At 51.5% G+C, this 20,023-nt stretch overlaps 1 protein-coding gene across 1 annotated transcript; it reads left to right on the forward strand.

Annotated features, from left to right (window-relative positions):
• Window positions 445-15,150, forward strand: KRT82 (keratin 82). The gene is made up of 9 exons (XM_005679935.3): window positions 445-892; window positions 2,586-2,794; window positions 5,338-5,398; window positions 5,943-6,038; window positions 6,408-6,572; window positions 9,073-9,198; window positions 10,969-11,189; window positions 11,396-11,427; window positions 12,378-15,150. Exons 1-9 carry the CDS (start codon window positions 488-490, stop codon window positions 12,605-12,607), a joined length of 1,545 nt encoding a protein of 514 aa, XP_005679992.2. The 5' UTR covers window positions 445-487; the 3' UTR covers window positions 12,608-15,150.

Here is a 20,023-nt window from a genome sequence, read left to right on the forward strand (position 1 = left end):
CAATATTGAAATGGCTACACAAAAATTCACTAGTTTTGGTAAGCTTTTTTAACACACGCTGATATGACAGCTGTCACAATACAATTGAACAAAATTGTTTCAAATGAAGTTAAAGACAACTAAGTGCTACCAGAGCCATCTTATAGAAAAACGCCAAGCAAACTTTTGGGCCGACCCAATATCTGTCTGGTTGGCCCCTTTCATCACCGCTGCAAGCAAGGAAGAGGACAAATAGGATTTTTACGGGTCCAACCTGCATGGACAATTGGCTCCTACCCTTTGCTCTCTGCTACCCTAATTATCCACCTCGGTACTTAGCAGCTGCCAATATGCCAAGCTCATAAACCTGATTTCATGGTGATTTGGGGTTCGGCCCAGCTCGGCCCTCCATCCTTGACCAGATAAAAGGGTGGAGGCTGAGCTCACCTGATAACTCCTGCCTCTGTCCTCCCGCCAGGGCGCCGTCTCTCTGCCTCTCACACCCACCATGTCGTGCCGCTCCTTCCAGCAGGGCTTCAGATGTGGCGGCCGGAGCTTCAGCTCCTGCTCAGCTGTCCTCCCCCGGGTGGTCACTCACTATGCAGTGAGCCAGGGGCCATGCCGGACTGGGGGCAGTGGGAGCTTCCGTGCCCTGAGCTGTCTCGGCTCCCGGAGCCTGTGCAACGTGGGTTTCGGGCGGCCCCGGGTGGCCTCCAGGTGTGGCCTGCCTGGCTTTGGGTATCGAGCAGGCACCGCTTGTGGGTCTTCTGCCTGCATTGCCCCTGTAACCATCAATGAGAGCCTGCTCGTCCCACTCGAGCTGGAGGTCGATCCAACTGTCCAGAGGGTGAAGAGGGATGAGAAGGAGCAGATCAAGTGCCTCAATAACCGCTTTGCATCCTTCATCAACAAGGTAGGAGGTGGGTGCCAGGGTGCAAGGCCATGGGAGACAGACAGCACCTTGAGGCTGTCGCAGGAGCCACAACCTGGGGCTGCTGGGTGGCTGCTCCATGACCCCTAGTCGCTGATAGCTGGTTGGATCAGGCTCAGCAGTGGACATTTCTGCTTGTCTGTCTTTTTTTATAATATGTTATCTTTCTCTCTGGGTATTATCTGATAAACTCACCAAGAGGGCCTGAGGTCAGACTATAAGAGGAACTCCTTAGTATCTTAACTATAAGATACTGAATGGGGCAATCAGAGGCAGAGACCTGCCCTTTCTGATGAGGCTTTAATGAAAGAGCTTCCTTCCGATGACATGAACTGGGGTGAGACCCTTGGCACTGTGACCCTGGAATTTGCCATCAGCTTAGGTCTGTGATGAAGAGAAGGTGGGGCAGTCAGAGCTCGGGACCCAAAGTGGCCATGAGCAAGCATCACATCTTTCAGCCCCCAAGTCACGGCTCTGAAAGCCTTGAGAGAAGCATCTTCAGCCCCCAAGTCACGGCTCTGAAAGCCTTGAGAGAAGGGTGACGTGCTGCCTTTGGAAGACGGTGAACTGGCCGGTCACCTCGGCTGCTTCTGGGCCTGCCCCTATATCCCAGGGAAGCGCTTGGGATCAGGATACACACCGAGGGCTAAGCTGGTGTTCCTGGTGATCCCAAGTTTAGGTCAGAGTCCTGGGCTGGCAGTCAGGAGACCTGGACCCTGACTCGCAGCCCCAGGAAAGCGGGCAGAGATGGAAGGAGAATTAAAGGCAGTAATACTCACAAAAGTGTTCCCAAAAGGAACTTGTTCTAGTAAATGGAAAATGTTAAACTTGCAGTTTTATTTTGAAAGCTCATTAAGCTCTGCTTGTAAACTCATTCCAACACTATGAGCCCTGATCATCAGCTGCATCACATCTCCATCTGGGAGGCTGGGGGCCTTCTGCTGACCAAGCCTTTGACCAGAAGGAAGATGATGTGACTTCCTCTATCGTTTTCTTGATAGACGGTGCACAAGGTGCAAAATCCCAGGGTGAGGACTGGAGACAGTGTGTGCCCAGCCAGTGACTAGCTTAGCTGGGTGACCAGAGCCAGCTCACTCAGTGTCTCTTAACCTCGATCTCCAAGCCACGGAAATGAAGGGGAGGCCAGCAGCTCTCCGCGTTACTGTGGCAGGGACATGGTTTGCACTTGGCCATGTAGGATAGGGATGGGCCAGAGTAGCAATGAGTGCTAGGACCGAACTTTGAGCTTTATTCCCTGAGCACCCCTGGGCTGTAATTAAAGAAACCCCAATTTCCAGTAGCCTCGCCAGCTTCCATTAGCATGAAGATGTACAAAGCTCTCCCCATGCAATCCTAAGCACGAGTTTGAGGCAGCAAAACAAGCTTGAGGGGCTGGGTGGCTCGGCCCAGGTTACAAGGCTGGCGGCAGGCGGGCAGGGCTGGAAGGAGGAACCACCCCAGGCCTCTTGAGGCAGCCCTGTTTCCACCACAACACAACCCCTGGTGGAAGCTGGGCGTCCCCTAAGCCACCCCAGGCAGGAGAGACAGAGACACAGCAGTGATGTGATGGAGGTCGCAGCAAAGACGGATTCCACTGCCTGCAGCAGCACTTGCTCTCGCCAGCTGTGGTCCCCAGGGTCCCTGCCGCCCCGTGACATCCTATTCTTGGCTGCAGGTCCGGTTCCTGGAACAGAAAAACAAGCTGCTGGAGACCAAGTGGAACTTCATGCAGCAGCAGAGGTGCTGCTCGAGCAACATCGAGCCCCTTTTCGAGGGCTACATCTCCACCCTTCGGAGGCAGCTGGACTTGTTGACTGGGGACCGAGACCAGCTGGAGTCAGAGTTCTGCTGCCTCCAAGACACGCTGGAGGGCTACAAGAAAAAGTGAGTCTGCCCCACTGCTACCCAGCCGGGCACCTAGGGCAAGTGACATAAGCAAGCTGGGCACTGGGTTTCCCCACCTATAAAATGGGAAGTTGAAAATGTAGACCTTTAGGGGGTTCCACAGTCAGGTGGGATAGCGTAGGCAGAGCATCCTTACTATGCATTAGGCACATCGTACAAGCTCTGAGATTTTAGATGTGTATCCATCCCCCTTCCCACCACACTCGACCTTTCTTCATGTAAAACAAGTTTTCTCCTGCTGTTCCCAGGGCTCCAGGGCTCTGCCTCATACCTGTTGGGCCTCATCTTCCGTCAATCCCTTGACAGATCTTGAACACTTTTTAGCCTCCAAACAGATTCCCAAGCCCTCCTTCCTGCCAGCTTGGACTCCTGCAGTTCCTTCTTCCTGATAAGTCCCACCTCAGCATTTCTTTGTAACATCCTGGCTAATATATTCTACCTCGCATCTTCCTGGTCCAACTTGAAATCATCACCTGCAAGAATTCACAGATTCAGTGATTCTTTCAAGAAGCTGAGGCCCAGATAAATTGCCTCGTGGTCCTGGGTGAGCCTCTCGTGTTGGTGGGAGAGGGTTGAGAGAAACACGTCTCCAAAGACAGTGTGAATACACTAGGAACGAGGGTTCAGTAGAGTGGAGCCATGCTGGGGACACACACATACCCACATGTCTAGTCCAGGTCGGATGCTGTGCTGGGCAGTTTGGGTTTGATAAAGTTGGGAAAATCTGGCTCTTTCCCTCTAGATGGCCTGGTAGAGTCAGCAAGATACCCCAGTATGCACACCAACAGCTACAGCATGGTACAAGGCAGGAGGGAAGAGGAAGCCCAAGAGAGTGAGAGAGCAGAAGCAGCCCAGGAAGGCTTCCCAGGGGAGGTGTCAGTTTGCTCAAGGCCTTGAAGGATATGTTTCATTCCAGTTGCTTCTTCTAAAAGAGAAGTTCAGAGTAGACCACAGAAAAGGAGATGAGACAGAAGCAGGTGACAAGGAAGGACCAGAGTGTGCAAGTGAGAGGGGACGACTCAAGCAGACTGTAGGCAAGATGTGGCATGGCTGAGGGTGTGGCGGGATCAGCCCTCTCAGCAGGAGCGATGCCTTTCTTCATGGATACAAGGTGATCAGGAGACATATTTCGCAGCTCAGGATTAGGACTTTGAATTGTAAAAGTGGGGCTGTTGGAGAAGGATGAGGCCAAGTGGTATTTTAACACCAATAGCAAACACACAGTACCCTGTTCCAGGTACTGACCTGGTATTCAGCAGACATTAACTTGTGTGGTGTTTGTAATTGTGAGACAGGACCAGTGATATTCTCATTGTACAGGTGATGAAACTGAGGCCAAGAAAGGCCAAGCCACTTACCCAAAGTCACATGACAAGTGCAGGACAGAGTGGGATTGAAACCTAGGCAGCAGGCTCAGCATCCAGCGCCTGTGCAGCAGCTGAGTTCTGTAAGAAAACGGAAGCTCAGGCGTCAGGAAGCACAGAGAAGCTTTTAATGGACTGATGTCGCTCATCAAACTGAGTCATTCCAACCAGACTAAACCCTTGACCCTGATTCTGTTGCCTTGGGGTATAGTGAGTGGGCGAAGAGCTCCCTGGAGCCTAGAGGAAATAAGCCGGCTCTCTCTGAGGATCTGGTAAAGTGGGTAATTGCTACCTCTGCAAGTGAGCTGCAGGTAGAGGCCAGGCTCAGCGCTCTTCTGGTGAGGAGGAGCACGGGGTCAGCTGGGCTTGCAGTGGCCGCAGCCAACTCTCAGAACAACTCAGAAAAGACAGCTGCGGGACTTCCCTGGTGGCCCAGTGGCTAGGACTCCATGCTCCCAGTGCAGGGGACCTAGGTTCAATCCCTGGTCGGGAAACTAGATTCCACATGCTGCAACCAAAAGATACCGCATGCTGCCACTATGACCTGGCGCAGCCAAATAAATAAATAAATATTTTTTCAAAAAGAAAAGACAGGTGTGCCAGCAACAGGCAGCCAGCTCTTCACCATTTTCCCAGAGGAAATGACTGGATGAAGTAAGCTTCCTCAGCAGCAAGATAGAATAACGGTAGCTTTAAGAAGGACTTCCCAGGGACTTCCCTGGTGATCCAGTGGCTAAGACTCCATGTCCCAATGCAGGGGGCTTGGGTTCGACCCCTGGTCAGGGAACTAAATCCCCATATGATGTAACTAAGGACCCACATATTGCAATTAACATCCAGCACAGCCAGTAAACAATTTTTTTTAATTAAAAAAAAAAGGACTTCCCAGAGAATGATTCATTACAGGAAAAGGCTACCAGGCATTGGGGTGGAACATAAACTTACAAAGTGGCTAATAAGAGGCTATGATTAAAAAAAATCTGTGTTGAATGGCTGAAGGGGCCAGAGGTGAGCAGAGACAGGACCAGACCTGGTGCCTCTGCAGGGCATTGAATCTGTGACTTGTCCCCAGAGGCTCCTACTCTCAGGCCCCATGCCCACACCCTTCCAAATCCCACCAGCATGACTAAAACACTTTCCCCCTGCCCCTTCCGCCAGATATGAGGAGGAGCTCTCCCTGCGGCCCAGTGCTGAGAACGAGTTTGTTGCCTTGAAGAAGGTGAGGAATGGTGGCCCATGGAGGGAGAAGGCGCTCTGAGCTGGCCTAGCGGGCCTGGGGACACTCAACCCCTGGACCGGGCCTGCAGCCAGCCCGCCTTGCTGACCCTGGTACCAGCCCCACTGACCCCCAGGGAGAGAAAGGCCAGCCTCCAGCCCCAGAAGGGCAGTGACTGACGCCTCCCGTGCTAAGTGTTGTATTTACATCTGTCCAACAAGGCGGAGATGTGGCAAATGAATCCCCAGAGATGAAAACCGTCCTGCCGACCCCTCACATGGACAGCTATGTGTTTTGTTGCCCAGGGTCCATAGGAGCTCTGAGGAATGGACTCCCATCTCCTTTAATCCCATTCCCTTCAGATCCTTCCCCATTGGGATGCCAGGCCCAGGCATGAGTTCCTTGGTTTTGTCACCCTCTTCACTTCCATGTGGGCCTAAGTAAGGAAACTGGGTCCCACACCTGTCACCTGCTACCAGCTTGCCTGGGAGGTGGCGCAGCTGGCAGAGGGGTGGCCCCAGGTTATGACTCACTTTCCTGGCTGCAGGATGTGGACACGGCCTTCCTGATAAATTCTGACCTGGAGATCAATGTGGAAGCTCTGATCCACGAGCTCGACTTCCTGAAAACCCTGTATACCGAGGTACCTGCAGCCATGCTGCCAACAGGCGGTCGGCCAGGGGACAGTTCTGGAAGGATGATGGGCGGGGAAAGCTCCTGCCCTGAGGGTCCATTGGTGGCTTAAAAGTGGGCAAGTGAAGAAGGCATTGTGGAACTGGGTCTCAGGCAGAGAGACTCCCAGAAGTTAGAGGGCCCACACCTTGGCTCTTAGGTCTTGGCGCACCTGGAGGGTGGGGGCTGGAGCAGATCTGTGACTGAAGGCTGGGACGGCCAGGCAAATCTGCCATGGGAATGTCAGGGCTGGGTCTCCTCTTTTCTCCCCATCTCCCTCGCCAACTTTATCCTCAAAGAGCTCACCCATTCTCACCTGGGCTCCCCACTACCCTGCCAGGAGACAAACCTTCTCCAGTCTCAGATCTCAGAGACCTCAGTCACTGTGAAGATGGACAATAGCCGGGAGCTGGACACGGATGGGATCATTGCCCAGATCAAGGCCCAGTACGACGAAATTGCCAACCGCAGCAAAGCCGAAGCAGAGGCCTGGTACCAGAGCCGGGTGAGTCTTGGGCAGGGCCTGGGAGACCCAGAACCACTCTCCTCCAGGAATCAGGAGAGAAAATGTGAGCCATGCCACGCCAGCCTCTGTTGTTTCAACCAAGCCTCAGGCCAGGTCCCCATGAGTGTGAGAGAGACCCACAGACAGCCCAGACCTGTTCATCAGAGCTCCCCAGCTTTACACACTTGTAGACTCACAGGAAGTGCTTCCTTAGGTAGCATTCAGGGAATACTAATTGGCAGTGATGGCAAAGAGGTCTCAGAGTTTCCGGGTGTGGGAGGAGGCTAATGGCATGGAATGGTTACTAATGGTGGAGCAGAAACTGTGATTAAGGTGGCCCCAGACTTAGGTAATTAGGGGCTTGCTGGGAGGGCAGCTGTGCCCCCAAGGGCAATCTGACTTTGCAGATACTATCATCTCAGTCTCACCTACCCCATCTATGAAAGGTACCATCATTCATTCGTTCACCCACTCATTTATTCACTCGTTTCTTGCACCTTCATCACGTGCCAAGCAGCATTCCAGATGCTGGAGATCCAACAGGAAGCAGAACAAACAATAATCGCTGCCTCTGTGTCACTTTCATTTTCCAGAGGCAGGGGCAGGACAGGCAAACAGGACATATAAACACAGCGGATGTGTGTTAGATGGACATGTGCTATGGAAAAAAATAAATCAGGGTGAAGCGCAGGGAGTGTGGGGGAATTTGGTTTCTAAATGGGTGGCCAGGGAAGGAGGGCCTCACTGAGGTGTGTGGAACCACGAGGATACTAAGAGTCAGACCATTCCCATCCTCGAGGAAGTCACAGTCCATGGGAGAGAGAGGTGTAAACAGCCAGAAGCATACGAGGTAGCATGACGCGGCCACCAAGGTCGAGCCGCATGCCCAGGGCGCAGCATGATGACGCCGGAAGTGACAAACTGTGTATGGAAAGACAGGAGCACTGGCCTTTGATCTGGGTCTTGGAAGCCAAGTATGATTTCCATAAGCAGAGCTTGGGGTAAGCGTGTCTGGCTGAGAGCCAGCAGGAGCAGGCCAAGAAGCATGAAGGGGAGGTGTCCCCAGTGGGAAGCACCAGGAAGGATATGGGGCTGGAGACACAGCTAGATCACAGCAATCGGCAGAGCTTCCCTGAAGGCTTTAGACATTTTTCTGAAGGCCGTGAATACCAATTTTCAGGAAATGTCCCAAGAAGTGCTCTGTCCTTTTTCTGCAGATCCATGGTGATCAAGGTATCAAACCCCAGCCTGGGGTCAGCTCCCCGTAAGTCAGTCTGTGGCTCATCCACAGCCAGGGCTCGCTCCGGCGGGCCCCTCCTCTGATTGCTCTCCTGGGCCACCCATCAGGCCTTAAGGAAAACAATCTTAATTACCCATCCTTCTAAGTTAGAATCAGAATGATAACTCTATTATTTATCAATTTTACTTGGCTGTGAAGATCAAAAATTTTAAATAATAATGGTTAAAACTAATTTGGTTTTTTATTTTTTTCTCAAATAACTTGAAGTACAAAAATAGACTGCCATAGATGACCCCAAGTTACCCTCAGAAACACAGGCTCCTTCGAGCTTGCTGTTCTGCCATTCTGTTAAGAACGTTAATCCTCATGGTCCCCTCATGCCCTAAGATGGCTGCAATACCACCAGTCTCACATGTCCACTCCAAGCAGAAGGAAGAAGAGGGGCTAAAGGAACATGGCAGGTGAATCATCGCTGACTTTATACAGCTTTCCTAGAAGCCCCCACCCTGCAACAGTCTACACTTCATTGAAGAGAGAGCTGAGAAATATTCTTCTGTCTGGGGTTCTGAGGAAAAGAAGTGTGGATAGTGATTAGGCAACTACCGGTTTTTTCACGATAACCAAAGAGAGTGACTTATGCTTATCTTGTTTTGCATAGAAAATGCATTACATGCAGAAAACATATAGTTGGCTAATTTTTAAAAATCTATTGATGTAATCTATAATTCACTACTAAGAAATTAGCTTTTATGTGCAGAGGTTTAAAAAAAAAAAGTGTTAAGCCAAGATAGGAAGTACCATTGAATTTTGTTTTCAATTTTTTTGAGGGAGAACATGCAAATATATCTATCCTGAGGGGGCAGGTGTTCTGCATTCTCTGTTGTTGGTCTGTTAGGTACCCCAGGGTGAGGGCAGAAATCCCCTCCAAGGTCCAGAGCACAGATGGAGCAAAAGGGAGGGATATTCCAGGGCAGAGAGAAAAGGATGAGACACAGAACCCATGAAACAGAGAGGAAGGGTGCTTGGAGCTTAGGGGAGAATTTAATAAGCTTGAAGGTTCAGGGCTGGGAGGTGAGAAGGGAATGAGAAACAGTCCAGAAAAGGACCAGAAGTGGGAAAAGGCTGGGGAAACATAACAAGTATAAGAATCCAGAGTACCCAGTGCAGGAAGTCAGGAGAGCAGAGCCTGGGGACAGTGGGAATGAGGGCTGAGAGGGACCACAGTGTGGGTGCCCAGGTTCTGACCTCCCTGTCCGGCAGTATGAGGAGCTTCAGCTGACAGCCGGGAATCACTGCGACAACCTCCGCGACCGCAAGAACGAGATCCTGGAAATAAACAAGTTGATCCAGCGGCTGCAGCAAGACATTGAGAATGTCAAAGCCCAGGTGAGCCCATCACAGGCTGACCCGCCACCTGGTCCTGGTTGTACAGGGCAGGTTCATCCTCCCTGGGGGACCTGAGGAGGAGGGAATAAACTTGCACTGTTTCCCATGAGAGGGAGTGAGCCCTTTCTTCAGAAGAGCTGATCCACAGCTGGGTAAGCAGGGTCAGGCAATAGTGAGGTCCCCAACAGAGACCAGGCAGCCTACATTCATCAAGATGAAATAGCAAGAACACTTCATGAGGCGGGAGTATAGAAAAGACGTCCTCCACACCCGCTTCCAACCAAAGACTGTAATTCCATGATCCTCAAATTCAAGGTGACGCTGTAGAGTCCATAAAATCAGACCCACCCTCTCCTCCTAGGCTAGTGAAGACCAGGCAGATGCTTAAAATGTATAAACCCACAAAGTAATTGCTTGGCATAAGAGGAAACTCTCAGATCTCCCTGAAGTGTCATAGACAGGAGAACTGGCCTCCATCCCCTGGGGGAACCAGACGTCACAACTCTAGGCTGAAACCCACAGCAGACTTGAACCTGGCGCATAACCATGACCGCAGGAAGAACTCACTCTTCCTTCTGTGTCCCTCCTTCACTCTCACACAGTCACACTCACAACACTTCTGACACCAGATAGTGGGGAAGAGTGTTTCCACACCAACCAGCTCTGCAACACCACCTGGGTGTTCCACAGTTGATCTCACTTCTGACACTACCTACCTGGAGATAGCATCAGATCCCGTAGGTTAGGGGCTGCTCCCCCAAGTCCCACAAGACTGTTCAGATGCCAATCACACGTCCAGGCTGTGCTCCTGACCAGCTGGCTGTACATTGAAGGGTCCCATGACCATCCTCCTTGGATTCAATTAATTTGCTGGAGTGGCTCACAAAACTCAGGAAAATAGTTTACTTTTTCGGTTTATTATGGGCTTCCCAGCTGGCACAGTAGTAAAGAATCCATCTGTCAAGGCAGGAGACGCAGGAGATGTGGGTTCAGTCCCTGAGTCTTGAAGATCCCTAGGAGGAGGAAACGGCAACCCACTCCAGTATTCTTGCCTAGAAAATCCCCATGGATAGAGGAGCCTGGCAGGGTACAGTCCATGGGGTCACGAAGAGTCAGATATGCCTGAGCACCGATGCATGCACTGGTTTATTATAAAAGGATATGATAAGGAATACAAATGAATACCCATCTGGGAAGGATGCATAAAGTAAAGTGTGTGGGAGGGGCACAAGACTCTCATGCCCACTCCAGGTATGCCATTCTCCCCATACCTCCACCTGTTCAACAACCTGAAGGCTCTCTGAAGCCTCTACTATTGAAATTTTATGGAGGCTTCCTCACATCGGCATCATCATTTACCACCTCCATTCCCAGCTGCTCTCCCCTCTTAGGAGAATGGTGGGGTGGGCTGAAAATTCCCAGCTTCTAATCAAGGCTTGGTTTTTCTGGTGACCAGCCCCCACCCAGGAGCCCACCTAGAGTCACCTTATTTAAACAAAAGACACTGTCAATACTCAGAAAATTCTAAGGGGTTTTGGGACTCTGTGTCAGACACAGGGTCAAAGACCAAAGGTTAGGACAAAGGATGCTCTGGTGTGCTCATCACTTAAGAAACTACAAGGTTTGGAGGAGTTCTGTGCCAGGAACTGGGGGAAGAGACCAATATATGCTATTTTCAATGATCTCACAATGACCATGCTCTCTGTTCTTCTGAGAGTCAGCCCAGGGTCCCAGGGCCCCTGTAATACTTTTCTGTGCCCTCTCCCCCAGCGCTGCAAGCTGGAGGCCGCAGTGACCCAGGCGGAGCAGCAGGGCGAGGCGGCCCTCAATGATGCCAAGTGCAAGCTGGCAGGGCTGGAAGAGGCCCTGCAGAAGGCCAAGCAGGACATGGCCTGCCTGCTCAAGGAGTACCAGGAGGTGATGAACTCCAAGCTGGGCCTGGACATCGAGATCGCCACCTACCGGCGCCTGCTGGAAGGCGAGGAGCAGAGGTGGGTCAGGGACGTCTGTTCTGCCCTCTGCTTGCTGCTACAGCCACTGCCTGCCTCTTAGCCCATCCACAGGAAATCTGGGACAGCATGCTGTCTGCATCCCCTCCTCATTGGCAGGTCCACGGTGCGGGCAGGGGCAGGGGGTGCTGTGTTCTTCTCATTCTCTGATGCAGCTCTCTTGCATGTCCTTTCCCTCTCACCTCCAGGCTATGTGAAGGTGTTGGACCCGTGAATATCTGTGAGTACTGAGGACTCTGCAGGGGCTCTGGGATCTTGGGAACTGATCCACCCAAACATAGACCACACTGCCTCTGCTCAAACCTTAGCCTGCCTCCCTCGCCCTAAAGGAAAGAGCTCCTGGTGTATGGAGAGTTTCTCCCTCAGGGCTGCCCAGGCCTATGGGAGTCAGAAGCAGAAGCAGACACCCAGCGTGGTCTGCCAGGCACCATCTAGACAAGAGGATGTTTTCCTGGAGAAACGAGACTTGAAGCAGACAAATAGGGAGCTTCCCAGGTGGTGATAGGGATAAAGAACCTCCCTGCCAGGGCAGGAAACGCCTGAGACAAAGTTTCGATCCCTGGGTCAGGAAGATCCCCTGGGGGAGGGCATGGCAACCTACTCTAGTATTCTTGCCTGGAGAATTCCATGAGCGGAGGAGCCTGATGGACTACAGTCCACAGAGGCACAAAGAGTCAGACACGACTGAAGCAACTTAGCATGCATGCACACGTGCAGACAAATAGAAAGAGAGGGGAAAGCAGAAGACAGGGCTCTGGGGCAAGAGAAGGACACGTGGGGAACTGCTAAGCATTTTATGTGACTGGAATGGGAGACTTGGGCTTCCCCGGTGGCTCAGTGCTAAAGTATCTGCCTGCCAATGCAGGAAACACAAGTGACTCCTCACACAAGGCTTGATCGCTGGGTCAGGAAGGTCTCCTGGAGGAGGAAATGGCAACCCGCTCCAGTACTCTTGCCTGGAAAACCCCACGGACAGAGGAGCCTAGCAGGCTATAGTCATGGGGTCACAGAAGAGTTGGACACGACTGAGCAACTAAAGAACAATAGGAGAGTTGGAAGTTGGTAACTGGGACGGGGGTGTCCTTAGACACGACGACAGCAGGTGAGGGGCCGGCGGGGGCACGGGGCTTGGCCTAGCAGGGCCCTGAACAGCCCTTCCTGTTCCCACAGCTGTGAGCAGCTCCAAAGGTGCCATCCTGTACGAGCCATGTGTGGCCAGCACACCTGTGTACTGTCCAGGGAGCACCACTCTCCTCAAGAGCGGCGGGGGCTGCGGCATCGGGGGCACTGGTGAAATCTACATCCCCTGTGAGCCCCAGGGGCTCCTCGTCTATGGGAGCAGGCGGAGCTCCGCTGTGAAGCTAGGGGCTGGGGGCAGCGCCTCCTGCCACAAGTGTTAGTACAGCCCCCGGGGCTAGTGGCCCAGGGGACAGGGCCCAAGCTCCAGGCTGGGATGTAGTCCCCCACAACCAGGGCTCAAGACAAGGCTGTTCCAAGATCCCACCTTTCTCTACTGATCGAAGATTCCCCTTGGGTTTTCACTGGGAGCTGCCCCTCAGGTATCTTCGAGAGTCTCTTTTCACTTAGCTGTGTGCAGACCCTGAGCGAGGCCCTCGGGTGAGGGTAGGGTACAAAGGAAGAAAACACATCTCCCGTCTCCCTGGACTGCTGACAGTCAGGCTGTAGTGTGACCAAGAAAATGGCAATGGCCCCCTAACACTTCTCTTCCCCAGGAGGTCAAAGGGGCACATCACAGTTCTGCTTTGTGGGTCATCCCATGGAACTTGCCACACAAATTCTGCCTCTCCTCACCCCCAGACGTGTTCCTCCTCTCTTACCTTGGACTCTCATGAACCTGAGAAAAGTCAACTCCTTCTAGCTGCCACCTAATACACGCACTGTTGCAAATATCAAAAGGAGACACCCCAAAATCCCATCCCAAATTCCCAAGCCAAATGCCAGGATTTCAGGATCACGCGGAATCTGTCAACGCTGTTCTCGGCACACAGAATCAGGAGATGGTATTTGGGCAATAGACTTACCTGCTCAGCTGTGTTGAGCTGGCACTATAAAAATACATCTCTTTCCTGAGCTGATATTGGCAGCTGATGGCAAGGAAATGCCTAAAACAAAGGGGACAATCAAGAGCTGACATTATTCCTTCAATGGAATCAGTCATGCCCACGCCTTTTGTACATAGCCACCCCCTGCCAGCTCCCTCTCCCTTGAGTTCCTCTTGCTTTGGGTCTGATGTGAGCATGTTTTCCTGGCTACAGTGATAAGGAGCTGCCTCAGCAGGCTTGGAGGCTCTGCCTCAGGGGCTGTGAGGGAGGAGAAGGTGCTGAACTGACCTCACCTCCCCAGAGCACACCCCTCCCAATAGTGCTGCCTCCTGCCCACCCAGGGATCCACGTTTCTTCCATGAGCCTCTGGGCTTGTCTATTCCCAATAAACTGTTCCCAGGCTGCAGGAATCAGGACTGTTTGCCCCTGCTCTGAGGACAGTGAGGTTGAAGGGACACTGATGAACAGCTTTGGGGGGCCTGCGGGCCAGTTGGGAGCATTGGGAGTGGAAACAGAGGTTATTAAACAAACGGGGAAACTACATGTGAATGATTGGCAAGTGGCCTGTGGAGTAAGTGTGGAGCCATACAAATTACCCTTAAAGCCTGTGCATCATACCACAAGAGTTTACAAGTCACTTGCCATATTAAAAACCACGGTCTTATTCCCCACAGGCCTCCTCACCACGTGGTCCCCTGCATACACCCTAGAGAAAGCCCGTGGGGCCCCTTATATCATGTCTGTACTCACCTCCAGGCCTGGACTCTGCCTCCACAGCCTGGACTATGTGTACCACGTCTACCTTCGAAGCAGGACAGAGTCAGGCCTGGGGCTGACAGGGAAGCTGGGTAGCAGCCTGGCCAGGGAGGGGCATCCTCGAGGAGCCTCTCCCTCTCCACAGCCCCAAGACCTGGAGCTGAGACTTGGTGGCAGCAAGTCCACCCTCAGAGGGGCCCTGATACGCTCCATGTTGCTTCACTGACCCCTGTAACAATCCGCCCACCATAGATACCCCCCTGTGCTCCCGTGTCCTGAGCACTCCCTTACCACACAGCCCTGCCTCACGGGGCAGCTCTTCTGTGCCAAGCCCTGCTTTAGGAGCTGGTGATAGAGAGGTGACTATAACACCCTCGGAACCCTGGAGGGACTCGGCCCCAGAGAGGAGTCATAAGTAGTGACAGCCAGAGAGGATGGAAGTGACAAGAAAAAGCAACTGATGATTATACCGGGCAGAGGGGTCAGAGAGAGGTTCACGGAGAACAGTGCAAGGACAGGGTTTGAAGAGACAAGGGTTACTGATTTATGGGCGTCTTATTCCAAAGGACCTGTCCACTCAGTTTTCATTCACTCCATGTACTTATCAAGCACCTGCTGTGGGTCCGGCCACCCAGCGGCTGGTGTCACAGTGGTGAACAAGGCAGCCCCATTAGGGATGATAGGCGTGGCACCTACCTGTAGGGACAGAAGACATGGCACCTAGAGCCCACAGTAGGGACTGTAAACTCTGGAAAACAGTCGGCAATTCCTCAAGAGGTGAAACATTAGGGTGACCACGTGACCCAGCGACTCCACGCCTAGGTAGATACCCAAGAGAAACAAAAACACATACAGGACAAACGTCTGGACACCAAGGGAGGGGAGGGGAGGCAGGATGAATTGGGAGACTGGGACTGACGTACACACACTACTGGTACTATGTATGAAACAGATAGCTCATGAGAACCTGCTGCATGCAAGGAACTCTAGTCAACGCTCTGTGGTCACCTAAATAAGAACAAAATTTAAAAAAAGAGGAGATATATGTACACATTAGCTGATTTCTTTGTTCTGCAGTAGGATCTAACACAACACTGCAAAGCAACTATATGCCAATAAAAATTTTTTTTAAAATGTACACATGAAAACTCATCCATGAATGTTCACAGCAGCACTAGTCACAATCCCCATCAGGTGAAAGCAACCTGAATGCCCATCAATGGACTAATGGATGATCAAAATTTTGATCTATCCATACAATGGAATATTATTTGGCCATAAAAATGGAGTGAAGTACTAATGTGTGTAACAACATGGATGAACCTCAAAAACATAAGGTAAATAAAGAAATCAGACACAGAAACCAGATAGTCTGATTCCGTTCATACGAAATTCCAGATTAGGAAAACCTATAGAGACAGAAGGCAGGTTAGTGGTTGCCTAGGCCTGGAGGAAGGAGAGGATGGGGTAAGGGTGATGAAAATATTCTAAAGGTTTCTCTGGAGGTGATGAAAATATTCTAAAATGGACTATGGTGTTGGTTGCACTTATCTGGGAATATACTGAAACCATTGACTTGTACATTTTAAATGAGTGAATTATATGATCCATGAATTGTATCTTTAAAAAAAACTGTCTTTCAAAAATGGGGCCCTGGCTCCAATCCAGACCTCTGGGGCTTACAGCCTACCTGAGGGTACAGACTTAGACATGAAATTATAGAAGTCAGGCTTGTTGTGAAAGAGGACAGAACTGAGGCTCCCACCCTGGCCACGGGCCTCGGGTAGGTCCCCTGAGGAGGGGCAGGTAAGCTAGACCCCAAAAGCCAGCAAGACTGAGAGGAGGCAAGGAAGCCCGTGGTGGCAGGGTCAGGGGGGTGAGGTTCAAGGCTGAGGGATCAGCAACCCTGAGTCAGGGCACACGCAGAGTCAGACAGGTGAGAGCTGGTGACTTCAGGGATGCACATCCACACCCAGGAAAAGAGAAGAGATGGGACAACAAGGGCCTTACAGCTTCCATTCCCACTTGAAGCCCTGCCACCCTGGACCTGCCCTAGAGCCAGGAAGCTGCTTGCTGATTAAAAACCCAAAGCTCTGAAAACTACAGAGACACTCCAGTGTGGAGTTAGCAAAAAGAGAGATGACAATAGGCCACCTCTGTCCCACAGATGACTATCCACAGCCCAGGAAACACCCCAGTGGAGTAAAGGAGGAGAGAGGAAGATCCCTCCACCTTCACAGAGAGGTGGGCTCCGGCCCAGTGGCCATCCCTGCGGGAATTCCCATCCCAGGGTGGCCCTGTCCTGGACATGAGCTAGAGGCCAGGCGCCAGCATGCCCCTTCAGAGCACCCCCCAGGAGAGCCCCCTTAGTGCTGCGCAGTTGCGCCCTCCCTCTCCGCTTCCCCCCAGAGAGGAGGTGATGCCAGGCAGGCGGGATGAAAGTGCCTCCTGGTGGTGCGCCAGAATTTCACTCCATCAGCTGGGCCAACACCTCCCGAGCTTCTCCCAGGACCCGCCCTGCCCCAGGTGCAGGGATACAGGGAGGATCATTCCCCCTCCCTGCCTTCCAGCGGAAGGGAGAGATGTCCGCTGAAGCCAGAGCCTCCCTGCATTCCACTCCATCTCCGGAGTTCAAATCGCAGCCCTTCCCAGAGCGCCCCCACAAGGACAGGTGGGGAACAGCCCCAAGAGGCCTGGGTGGAGGACCTGAAACGAGGTTCCTTGGTTTTGTTTCTGTCTCCCCAGAATGTCTCCCATTTTCTTGTTCCTCTTACCCCCGGGAGACCCTTCCTTGCCCCACTGCCCTCTCCCTCAGTTGCGCTCTGCCCCACACTCTGAGTCCCCTGGGATCCCTTCCTCATCCTGGTCCCATCAGGGGTTCCAGGGAGACTCACTACTGCCACTTTCCTCCTGGGGCTTGGGCTGGGGGAAATGGCCACAGAAATGGAGCTGTAAGTGGAGGAGGGGACCTAGGATCACGGTGTCTGATAGACGGAAGAGGGTTGCACCCAGCTGGCTGGCATCCCCACACCTAGCTCGATGCCAGGCTCACATCAGCACCCAGTGAATGTTTTCTGACGTGAACTGACTTGCCTGCGTGCGAAGAGTTTCATTTCACCCTGAAACTGTGTGGGCAAGTGAGGAATTTGGGCTAAACCTGAAAAAAAAAAAAAAGAAAAGCCACCCTGCTTGAAGGGGTGGGGATAGGCTCAAGTAAGAGGGGTGCTTTGTCTCTCCTGAGAGGTGTTTAGATTCTATCTCAGCATCATTAACCTGACAGGACAGAGGGCTAGAGGGCCTCGGCTCCTTCCCAATGCCCCCTCCTTCTGCAGGGAGATTCCCAAGTCTCCCTTCCCACTGGGGCAGGTCTCGGCATGAACATGTCCCAGTGAGTGCCTCTCTCCAGTACAGACTTGTCCCCAGGCAGAATGGAAACACTCTGAAGGAGGCGGTGGCTTTAGAAAGTCGTCTCATCCTCTGGGATTTCCCTGTCACCCTCCTCCCCACCCACAGGTATGCACACGCACAGAGCAGCCAGGGTTCCCAGGCTCTGCCCAGCCAGCCAGCATGGCCCCCTCCCTCATCAGCAGTTCCCCCTCCTCCCAGGGCAATTAGCATCGAGGTGAGCCAGCATTCCATCCACACTAGCTCAGCCAGCAGATCTCAGGATTACATCCAGACCAACTCTCAACAGGAAGAAGAAACTGTCAGAGCAGCAAAAGCCCCAGCCCAAAGTTTCCAGGGCTACTCCTCCCCTCTCCCCACCTGCTACCCTTTGAAAATGGCTGAGGACTGTATTTTGCATCGTCTGGCGAAATAATGCCTCAGAACTATAAACTGCTAATGGTGACAGCTCATCTCAGAACAGGGGCCATGCATGACTGGTCTCAATTACCCCCAGCTGTTAGGGTTGAAGGAAGCTGAGACACGGGTCAGCCCCAGCAGTGGCTGGTGGGGCAATGATGCCATAACCACTGGCGGGAATGAGGTGGGGTGCTGGACCGCAACAGGAATGGCAGCTTACAGGTGAAGGGAGGCAAGAAAGGGGGAAAGAGGCAGCGATGAGAAGAAGGAGATGAAGAGAGGAGAGAGATGGATAACCACACGAGGCTCCACACAACGTACACCCCGCCCAAACATTTCCACATGTATCCTTCACGTACTGTGCGGTAGGTATAATTCCATGTTACAGATGAGGAAACTGAGGCTAGAGAGGTTAGACAACTTCCCCTGGTCATTTATGTATCAAGGAGGGCAAGTGTTTGCACAGTGATAATAAAATTTTACCCACTGTCCTCTCTCCCTTTTCCTCCTGCTTTTAATCTTTGCAGTGTCTGCATTTATTCAGCAAAAACACACAGCCTGCCTACCACGTGCCTCCACTCTCCTAAGGAGGGATGAAGAGGAGAAACACACACACACACACACACACACACACACACACACACACACACACACACACACAGAGTGCCTGCCTCCTGAAGCTTATATTACAGCCTGGGATGATGATGTTAAACAGCAAATCCTTGCAGGCAAGGACCTCAGATGGTGAGAACTCCTTAGGCGAGGAGGAAGCAGGGAGAGGAGATGGACAGCACGTGGAGGAGGGGAATTGAAAGAGAAGGGACCTATGAGCAAAGACCTGAAAGAGTTGAGGGACCCAGCCATGTGGCCATTTGAGAAAAAAAGATTTCTCAACACAAATAAAAAACAGTAAACATGAAAAGTGTCTGAGCAGGAGGTTTCCTACCTGTCTGATGGACATACAGGCAGACAGAGTGGGTGGAGCAGAGTGATTAAAGGACAGACAGATGGAAGGGAGGTCAAGGAAAGAGGAGGGCAGACTATGTAGAGTCCTGTATGGCATTTACTCTGGATGTTTGAACTTAGCAATGGCACAATCTGACATGTTTTGTTTTTAAAGGACCACGGTATTAAGGAAAGAGAGAGGGGGCAGAGGAGGAAGCAGGATGAGTAGCTGGAAGGATACTTCAATAGACCCTGTGAGGAGTGGTGAACTTGGACCAATATGGGAGCAATGGTGTGGTGAGAAGTAGTAAGGGTCCAGGTATATTTTGAAGGCAGGACTTGTCAACGGACTGAATGTGGGATATGGAAAAAGTTGATGAGCGAAGGATGGCTCCCAGGTTTTTGGCCTGAGCCGGTACAGAGATAGCAAGCCTGGCAAGTAGAATGTATTTCACACGAACAAGCATTCGGGAGAACAGTTTTGGACAGATCAACAGAGATGTTGATCAAAATATGTGTGGGGGGGCACAGAAGGGACATTTAAAGGGATGTTCAGGATAGAGATACACCTTGGGAGCCATCAACAGACAGATAGTATTTAAAGTCATGAGGCTGTATGATGTCACAAAGGGGACAAGTGTAGATAAAGACATGAACAGGTACAAGAGCTGAGCCCAAGGATGCCGTGGTGTGTGCAGGTCGGGGATATGAGGATAAACTGGTTGAGAAAAATGAAAAGAAGCAGTAAATAATATGTAAAGAAAATCAAGAGAATGTGGTGTCTGGAAACCAAAAAAGGAAATTATTTCAAGGAAAAGAGAATGATCAACTATGTCAAATTCTTCTAAATTAAATGATAATTTAATGGAGAATGGACCACTGAATTTAGCAACATGGAGGTTGCTGGCAGTCTTCACAAGAACTACTGTGTTATTATTATTTTCTGCTTCTCCCTTTGAGACATGCACCTGATACCTGGATCTATGGAGTACAGTGACAAACTAGAAACAGACGGAAATGTCCTCAACTTGATAAAAAATTTCTATATGCAGAAAACCTACAACTAACATTGTACTTAACTGTGAGAAACTTGAAGCTTTTCCACCAAAATCAGGAATAAGGCAAAGATGCCCTCTCTCACCACTGCTTTTCAACATCATACTGGATATCCTAGCTAATACAGTAAGACAAGAAAAAGAAATAAAAGGTATAGAGACCAGAAGGAAGGAAATAGTGAAGACTTGAGAT

The sequence above is a fragment of the Capra hircus genome, chromosome 5, assembly GCF_001704415.2.
Source record: "Capra hircus breed San Clemente chromosome 5, ASM170441v1, whole genome shotgun sequence".
NCBI classification, from domain to species: Eukaryota; Metazoa; Chordata; class Mammalia; order Artiodactyla; family Bovidae; genus Capra; species Capra hircus.

Coding starts and splice junctions, on each gene's coding strand:
- KRT82 (XM_005679935.3), top strand. CDS start 488: ATGTCGTGCCGCTCCTTCCAGCAGGGCTTCAGATGTGGCGGCCGGAGC. Junction 6,039..6,407: donor TGAAAACCCTGTATACCGAG/GTACCTGCAGCC, acceptor CTACCCTGCCAG/GAGACAAACCTTCTCCAGTC. Junction 11,190..11,395: donor CTGGAAGGCGAGGAGCAGAG/GTGGGTCAGGGA, acceptor TCTCACCTCCAG/GCTATGTGAAGGTGTTGGAC.